This window comes from Lutra lutra, chromosome 10 (assembly GCF_902655055.1).
Source record: "Lutra lutra chromosome 10, mLutLut1.2, whole genome shotgun sequence".
Taxonomy (NCBI): Eukaryota; Metazoa; Chordata; class Mammalia; order Carnivora; family Mustelidae; genus Lutra; species Lutra lutra.
In genome coordinates, this window is record NC_062287.1 from 59,887,615 (window position 1) to 59,896,914 (window position 9,300).

General features: G+C 35.9%; 2 protein-coding genes across 2 annotated transcripts; one reads left to right on the forward strand and one right to left on the reverse strand.

Annotated features, from left to right (window-relative positions):
• Positions 1–286: 286 nt before the first annotated feature.
• On the forward strand, positions 287–1,243 carry LOC125079219 (olfactory receptor 52Z1-like). The gene has a single exon (XM_047692685.1). It carries the CDS (start codon positions 287–289, stop codon positions 1,241–1,243), a length of 957 nt encoding a protein of 318 aa, XP_047548641.1.
• A 5,703-nt stretch (positions 1,244–6,946) lies between these two features.
• LOC125079937 (olfactory receptor 51V1-like) lies at positions 6,947–7,891 on the reverse strand. Its single transcript, XM_047693682.1, has one exon. It carries the CDS (start codon positions 7,889–7,891, stop codon positions 6,947–6,949), a length of 945 nt encoding a protein of 314 aa, XP_047549638.1.
• Positions 7,892–9,300: the final 1,409 nt, after the last annotated feature.

A 9,300-nucleotide genomic window follows, 5' to 3' on the forward strand; every position in this document is an offset into this window, starting at 1 on the left:
AAATTATAAACCCATAATTTTTGTTATTATTATAGTTATAACCATTAACATTACCATAGCATCAGCTCTATACAGTCATGGTAACTTTCACATCAGTGAAGCCTATCTGAATCATCCTTGAATGATCATCCTTGAATCATTACTGATTACTGATTCTTTTTTAAAGCAATATTTTATTCCAATGCCAAGATTCATACCCAAATCTAATAAAAATAACTCTGGTTTTTCACTCTCTTTCTTTCTCTTCTTCAATTCTAGTATCCAGTATCAGCAGACTGAGTAAAATATGGCAATCTCTTCAAACCACACCAACCTTAGAGATATTTGGTACACCATGATTGTTATCCCAGGACTAGAAAATGCACACATATGGATTTCCATTCCCATCTGTTCCATGTACATAGTTGCTGTCATAGGCGACACCCTCTTATTATTCCTGATATTTACTGAACGCAGTCTTCTTGAACCCATGTACCTTTTCTTGTCCATGTTGGCCCTGGCAGATATCTTTCTCTCCACAGTCACCACACCAAAGATGTTAGCAATCTTCTGGCTCCAAGATGGGGGTATTTCTTTTGGTTGTTGTATGTCCCAGATGTTTTTTCTACACTTCATCTTTGTGGCAGAGTCTGCCATATTGCTGGCCATGGCATTCGACCGCTATGTAGCCATCTGTTATCCACTAAGATATACTACTATTCTAACCCCCTCAGTCATTGGAAAAATGGGTATTGCACCTGTGATTAGGAGTTTCTTCATCTGCTTCCCCTTGGTTTTTCTGGTTTATCGGCTTACTTATTGTGGGAGGAATATTATTCATCACTCATACTGTGAACATATGGGCATTGCCAGGCTCGCCTGTGATAGCATCAAAGTCAACATATACTATGGTGTGATTGTAGCGCTATTTTCTACATGCCTGGATGTGGTGTTTATCATCATTTCCTATGCCCTTATACTCCGTACTGTGTTTAGAATTCCTTCCCAAGATGCCCGACTCAAGGCTCTGGGTACTTGTGGCTCCCATGTCTGTGTTATCTTACTGTTCTATACTCTAGCCTTTTTTTCATTCTTTGCTCACCGATTTGGGGGCCACAATATACCACTCCATGTACATATCCTCCTTGCCAATCTTTATTTGGTGGTACCACCCACTCTCAGCCCAATTATTTATGGAGTTAAGACTAAGCAAATTCAGGAGACGTTTATCCATATCTTTTCTGTGAGCAAGAAATTATGCTGATTTCAACTATACAATTTAATTTTTCATTTTTCTATGTAACTCCACCAATTGTAGAGTACCTCAAATTATGTCAGACATCTTATATTATGCCAGCATTACAAGAAGACAATAATAGTGAATTTTTGAGATCATGTTAAAAACTTATTTACTTATTCATTTATTTTATTGCTGATTTTCTTCAGGACAGTATCAGACCAGGGACACCTTAGACTCTGTGTAAATTTTGAGTTTAGTTACAACAGACTTAAAGCACACTAACTCAATCACTATCTTCAATTTCATATTGACACAGAAAAATAAGAAAAGTAAAAAATAGGAAAACACAAACCACACCCTAAAAAAGAATGGATAAAACAGAATTCCAAATCAACTTGACAGGTTCTCTTTCCATTTTCCTATATTACCTTTGTAATTCAGAGAAAATAATATGTGTTTAGCATTGTGATCTAGTAGTTGAGCATTTGAGCTCCGAGTTCAAGTTCTGAATTCCAGATGTCAAATTCAAAGAATGTTGCCTATTGCTATTATTACCAGTAGTATATTTGATCTGCATCCCACAAATACTGGACCTGCAGGATATAGAAAGGAGGCTCCTTTCTTCACATAACGTCAGACATTCTGGGACATAATGACTTAGGTAATCTTGAGACATCAAACCATTTTAATTTCTTGGTGTGAAGGCAGGAGAAAGATTTTGTTAGAGATAGAAATTGAAGAATTATTAGCATATATGTTAGTTAAAGCATTAGGATGGATGAAAAATCTGTATCTGCTCCTCAAATGAATTTTAAAGTAGTTATAACAATCCTGGTCATTATATGAATGCTATGAACTGTATTTTTTTCACAATAAGAACAATAATTATTACTGCTACTGGTAACAGTAAAAGATATTTATCAGGGAATTAAAGCAACAAGGGATGTCAGATGAAATAAATATGTAACAAAATAAATAATAAAGGAAATTTTTATATATTGAATATGAATATGAATATGTATTCACTTGTACAAGTACTCATGCAAATTTACAAATGTGTTTCATTTGCTCATACCATTGCTGATGAAGGTGAAAGCTAAAAACAAAAATGCACAGGATGAATACATTACAATATACTTAAAATACAGTGTAATTATTATTACAGAAAAAATTACCACAAAACAGTAATATGGAATAAGTTAAATTTTTTTTATTTGTTTTGGGGGGCTTTTTACTAAAAGAGAAGGAGGGGGAGGGTAGAGAGGAAGGGGAGAGAAAGAATCAAAGCCAGTTCCACACCCAGAGCTTAAATTTTTTTTAAAAGATTTTTTATTTATTTGAAAGAGAGACAGAGAGAGCCCCCATGGGGGGAGGGGTAGAGGGAGAGGCCCAAGCAAACTTCCCACTGATCAAGGAGCCCAAAGTGGGGTTCCATCACAGGACCCTGAGATCATGACCTGAGCCTAAGTCAGATCTTTAACTGACTGAGCCACCCAGGTGTCTCTAAGCTAAAAACGTTTTAAAGAGAAATTACAGGTTCATAAGATGGGACATATCAGGTAATCTCAAATAAATGGATGTACACACACGTACATATTCATATGCACAAAAATTCTGGAAAAATATATAGAATTCTACTAATGTGTAAATTTTTAGAAGAACCATATACTTTCACACTTAAAGGCACATGTTGGGGTTGGGAATTGATATACATGTAGTATAGTAAAGAAAGTTTAACTTATGCCAAAAATACATAAACATTACCTTATAATAAATAGAAGCAGCCAAAATTGAGAAATAGTACCATGAATAGTTAGTTGAAACCTATCAGAATATATCTATATTTCATAAAGATATTTAAATTCATATATATTCCATATATGTATGTATGTATGTATAAATACACATACACACACACACACGTATGAAATACCAAGATATTCTGCTTTTTGAAAACTATTGAGTTTTCATTTCCTCCACTAAGTCTATTATCATTAAGTGCTTCTTAAAGGGTACCAGCTAGAATAAGGGTATAAAGGAAGGAGGTTTAGATGCAGAGGAAGTTCCTTTTAGACACAAAAGAGAACCCCTTTCAGCATGAGATGGGAAGAGACAAATGGGAAAGGAGAGGGAAGATACAGTCTTCACAGTTCTAGTTTCAGCTTTGTACTCTCTGATCCTTGTTCAAAATGTCAGGGAATAAAAACACAGAAACCCAATGAGTTTTTTTTTTTTTTTAAAGATTTCATTTATTTATTTGACAGAGAGAAATCACAAGTAGGCAGAGAGGCAGGCAGAGAGAGAGGAGGAAGCAGGCTCCCTGCTGAGCAGAAAGCCCGATGTGGGGCTCGAACCCAGGACCTGGAATCATGACCTGAGCCGAAGGCAGCGGCTTAACCCACTGAGCCACCCAGGCGCCCCCCCAATGAGTTTTGAACAGGAAGATAAAGGCAGAGGGGGATGAATATCTTATTTCCTGCTTAAATATCTGAAAGAGATTTCTTAGCAAGTTGTCTCATGCCATCATGGGAGAATAGCATTAGAGTAAAAATGACCATGTGGCACGGTCAGTCAGAGAACTGGTTTCCTTCTGTTTCACAAGGGCAACAAATGAATATAGGAGTTTTTCACAGCATTGTGGGAACACAAAGACTATGGCAAATGCTGCCTAGGGAAGCTGAAAATGGAGTTGCTTTGGTTAGAGAAAAATAGTTCCGTAGCCAAGGGCCATAGACACAAATGCTAGAGTTGGGGAAGTAAGAGAAAATAGGTCAGGTTCAGGGCTTGTAGATTAAGATCCAACATTTTGGATGCCTCACTAAGTGGAATCCAGAAGAAAATTATCAAATTTCAGCAAAGGCTGCAGAAAGGATAGAGGCCTTTGCAGAGTGAGTAGGTAAGATGAGGTTCATTCAACAAGTCTCACCCAAGTACTATAAATGTAGACCAGGCGCCCATCCAGTTCTCTCATCCCAGTTCCTCAGTGTTGGCTGGACATGTTGGCTTCCCCTTGAACACAAGCAATAAGGGAGTTGTATGGGAGTGGGAGTGAGTGGCAGAGAGCTATGGAGGAAAGAATTAGTCTAGCAGAGAGCATCAACTTCCAATTGACAGAAAAGTTACTGAAATTAAGTTTTGCCACAGAAAATATATCTTTTTAAACTCAAAAACTTTAATTGACCTGTAAGTGGGAAGTTGGGGATTTAGACAATCATTGGCATAGATAGAGTATCTTGGAACAATGGAACACTAAAAATCAAAACAAAGGCAAAAGTCACCACATTTGACTTTTTGAGTATAAAATACAAAGCCTATAACATAGAATTTGGTATATCATAACACTGGCTGAGAGAATAATGGCCTATTAAATAATTGGTTCCACTGGTAATGCATTTGAAAACCTATATTTACATCAATACACAACTTAAAATTCTGAACTCACATCATGAATGGGACACCAACAAAACAAGCTGAACAATGGGGATATAATACAATGGAAAATGAAGCCATAACAGCAGAGGTAAAAGTGGTATGAAGCTGTACTGCCCCACTGTTATTTGCCAGTAATTTAAAATGCCTTTATTCAATTTGCTCATCTGCAAAACTCAATGATTATGATTTATCTTATGGATTTGCTCTGAAGATTAATAACAAGAATCACTGTCATGGCAATGTTTCCATTACATAAATTTATTCCAGGCATAAAATAGGCATCTGGTAAGTATAAACTAAGTATTATATTTATGGTGATGATGATGATGATGATGATTACTAACACTGAGGTGGTTTTTGTATTATTAGAAGTAAAGATATAAATATCAAAGGCAAACTTTTGTCGGTTTGGGGAAAACACTTCTACAATCATATAGCGTGTGTGCTTATAGCAGCTTTATTCAAAATCAAAACTGTAAAACACTAAAATGTCCATCAAATGAACACACAGTTTACTCTATGTGATACCATGGAATAAGATTCAACCATTAAAAATAAATCACATATAGGCAAAAACAAGAATGTATCTCAAGAGCATTATTGCAAGAGAAAGAATCCAGACATAGAGATTAAATTGTTTATAATTTGATATATAGGACCTGCTCTTAAATGGAAAACTGAATGAGAAAGCAGTTTAGTGACTTCTAGAACCTGGGGTTGTGGGAGAAGACTAACCCCAAAGAGGTAAAAGGGCACTTTTGGGAGTGACGGAAATATTCCATTCTTGATTATGGTGGTGACTACATGACTATACATGTTTTTCAGAGCTCATCAAACTGCACATGCACATCTAAGCTGAGAAAATTACTATTTGTAAGTATACCTCAAAAACAGTTACCATAATTATATTACAGAGATTGTTGTGCAATAATATTGTACAATATTATTGTAGCAATAATATTTTGAGGAAACACATACCAACAGGATCTAAATATGTACACTGTGTTACCATCCAAGATTTACTTTAGTGATCTGTTTTTAGTCAAGAGATATTTTTATGATGATTGCATAACCATTTAATAAACTTCATATTAAAAAGTACAGAAAGAAAATAAGAAAGGAAGAAATGTCACATGGTTGGAAACTAAAGCAAGGAATATATCCAAATCCCATCACTTTATACCTCCTCAAAATTTGACTTATTATTTAACCTTGATGTGTTTTAAACTATCTATATATGTAACAAAAATAATACCTACATGGAGTCTTGCTGGGGAGATAAATTAGAAACACTGAGGAGTACCTGGATGGCTCAGTTGTTTAAGCATCTGACTCTTGATTTCAGCTCAGTTCATGATCACAGGGTCATGAGATTAAGCCCTGTGTTGGGCCCTTCACTGTGTATGGAGCCTGCCTGAGATTCTTTCTCTCCTTCTGTCCCTCCCTGCTCTCTCTCTCTAAAATAATTAATTGATTATTTTTTCAAAAAATAAACATTTATATTACTTGGCCATAATAACATTTTATGCTTTCTCTCTCTTCTTTTTTGTTTTTTAAACTGGAGCAGGAAATTTAAATGAGATTAGGAAATATTTTCAAATGATTTTCAAATGGTAGTTGCTATTTGTATTATTTGGATAAACAAACTAATCACAAAAGTCTATTTCATTCTACCCTGGCAATTACTGCTTGTCAATGTCTTTAGTTCAATTACTCCTCATAGGGAAAGATTGAGTGGCTGGTGAGTAACTTGGTATCAAGATTAGTTTTTCGTTGTTTGTCTCACTACTTTTTAAATGGCCCAAAGAGTCAAATTTCTTCATGATATTTACTCCGTTACATGACCATGTGGATAAAGTGGTTAGCAGGGAGAATGGCTGAATAAACAAGAATGCTACCTACCTAAGGTAGTGGAATGGACTAAGATCATTGCTGACACTTAAATAATTAATTAAAGGGTTTTAATCAGTAAAATTTATCTTTTCCTTTACGAGTAGATCCCAAAGTACCTTCACTCAGCTGAACATGGTAAGATATATATTTTAATAGTGAATGTGCCTTATACATTAATAGGATCCTCAGCCCATTATATATGTATTTTCTGATTTATAAAATTGACCACAGTATACCCTTATCAGTTTCACTGACTTACGGTTGTGAGGAAAAATGAAGAGGGAGTAACATGACAAACATACAAATAAAAGTCATTAAATATATTTATAACTATTTACTGACTCTTACCCTTTTAAACTCCACTTGTTGACTTTTAAAAACATTCACATTTGATCTCAAGACTTACATTCTTTTCAGATAAAACAATCTCTGGACTCTCCTTCGTATTTGTTGGGTCTTGATACTATAAATAATGGGGTTCATCAAGGGTGGGAAAAGGATATAGATGTTGCCCATGAGGACATGAACCAATGGTGAGAGGTGTTTTCCAAAGCGGTGCACCATAGTCAGACCAATGATGGGGATATAGAAAACTGAAACAGCGCAGATGTGAGATACACAGGTCTGCAAGGACTTGATTCTCTCCTCCCGTGATGCAATAGCTAAGACTGCATACAAGATCATGATATAGGAGATAAGTATGAGCACTGCATCCAACAATAGGTTGCTGATTACCAGGGCTAGACCATAAATGCTGTTGAAGCGGATGTCTGAACAGGCCATTCTAATTAAGTCTTGGTGCAAGCAGAAAGAGTGAGAAAGGATGTGGGGGCGGCAATAATTTAAGAACTTTAGGCGAATGATGACTGGAGGTATGAGTAAAGAACTCCTGCATAAGATTGCCACCGCAATTTTCATGATTTTGTCATTAGTTAGGATGGAAGAGTAGCGTAGTGGGTTGCAAATGGCAATGTATCGGTCAAAAGCCATAGCAAGGAGGACAGAGGACTCCACGAAGGACAGACCATGGATAAAGTAGGACTGGGCAATGCAGGAATCCAGGCTGATCTCACGAATGATTCCCCACAGGACCCCCAGCACTGTGTACATGGTGGACAGTCCCATGCACAGGTCCGTGAGGCCCAGCATGGCAAGGAGGTAAAACATGGGCTGGTGTAGGCTTGGCTCAGTCCGGATCACATGCAGCACCATGCAGTTTCCCAGGAATACCATAGCATAAATGGAGGAGAAAGGGATGGAGATCCAGAGATAGTGAACTTCAAGGCCAGGAAAACCAGTGAGAATAAATCTGGAACTACTGACATTCAAGATAGAGATGGGAGACATTAGTAGATGATTGAAAATATTTCTAGAGAGATGTTACAAGTTAGATCAGTTTACGCTCATCTAATTTCTAGTAACATTTGTCAGCTTTTGAGAAGAAAATAAAATATAAAAGTTTCCTTAAGTGTCATAAACTTAGAAAAACAGAGACCTGCTTCTGTATTCTTTAAGGTAAAAATCCATTGTCTAGACAGAGATTTTCCAGGACCAGTGACTACGTATGCCAAGAAACTAGGGGGGTTTTATGCAAAAACAATTATGCTAATGGGATTTGGATTTGGGGCTGGACTTCTGGGAGTCTCTGTTTATTCCACAAAGAAGATAACAGCCACGGCTGTTATTATCCTCAGTAAAATGTGGAATGCATTGCTAATATTTCTCTTGGGTACCACAAATGTTTCTGTCACTATTCCCAAGGGGCTATAAGACCCGAGAGGAAACAAACTGATTAAAGTAAACTAACTTTGCAGAACATTACAATTTAGTTGAGAGAATCCTAACAAACTAAGAGGAATCAGAACTTTTTTTTTTTTTTTACCTATTCCACATTGTTTAGCCCCTCTCTAAATCATTTACCCTTTTTAGTTGTACTTCACTATATTTTTCTTTATTTTTATGTACCTCATTATTCTTCATGAGATTCCTCCTTTTTCTGATCCTCTGTGTTTTTACCCTTTTTATCTTTCTATATAACATAAATGACATTTTAAACTATAAAGTACCAAACCAAGACTTCAGCTCATGTGATAGCTGGAAAGAGAATGGCTAACTCATATGGTACGTATTTATTTAACTTTCTAAAATACTTGCCAATGTGTTTCCAAGGCAAGTTACCATTTGACATTCAGGCCAGCAGCGTATGAGAATTACAGTTCCTCCACATCTAGGCCAATACCTTGTATGGTCAGATTTTTTTTGTTTTCTTTTGTTTTGCTATATTAATAGATGTGTAGTGATATATCACTGTGGTTTTAATTTGTCTTTCCCTTATGATTCTTTTGCATCTTTTCACATGCTTATTTGTTATATATACACGTCTTGGTGAAGTACTTATTCAAATAATTTTTCCTTTTGTGATGAAGTTCTTTTCTTATTGAGTTTGTAGAGTTTTTTACACATTTAAATTACAAAACCCTTAGCAGACACTTGATTTGCAAATAGTTCTTTTCAGATCCTTTATTTCTTTTACCAGTGACTTTTGCAAAGCAATTGCTTTCATGTTGACAAACTCTAATTTATATATTTTTTCTTTGAAGGTATATGCTATGTTATATCTACAAACTCAGTGTCAAATCCAGGGTCACAAGTCTTCCTTTTCTCCTAGAAGTGTTACACTCTACCTTTAGTTCTATAATCCATTTTGAATTGGTTTTTGTAAATGGTATCAAGTTTGTTTCTGTCTTCCAGCACTT

Bases quoted from the DNA above. Each gene is read 5' to 3' on its own strand.
- LOC125079219 (XM_047692685.1), top strand. From the start codon at position 287: ATGGCAATCTCTTCAAACCACACCAACCTTAGAGATATTTGGTACACC.
- LOC125079937 (XM_047693682.1), bottom strand. From the start codon at position 7,891: ATGTCTCCCATCTCTATCTTGAATGTCAGTAGTTCCAGATTTATTCTC.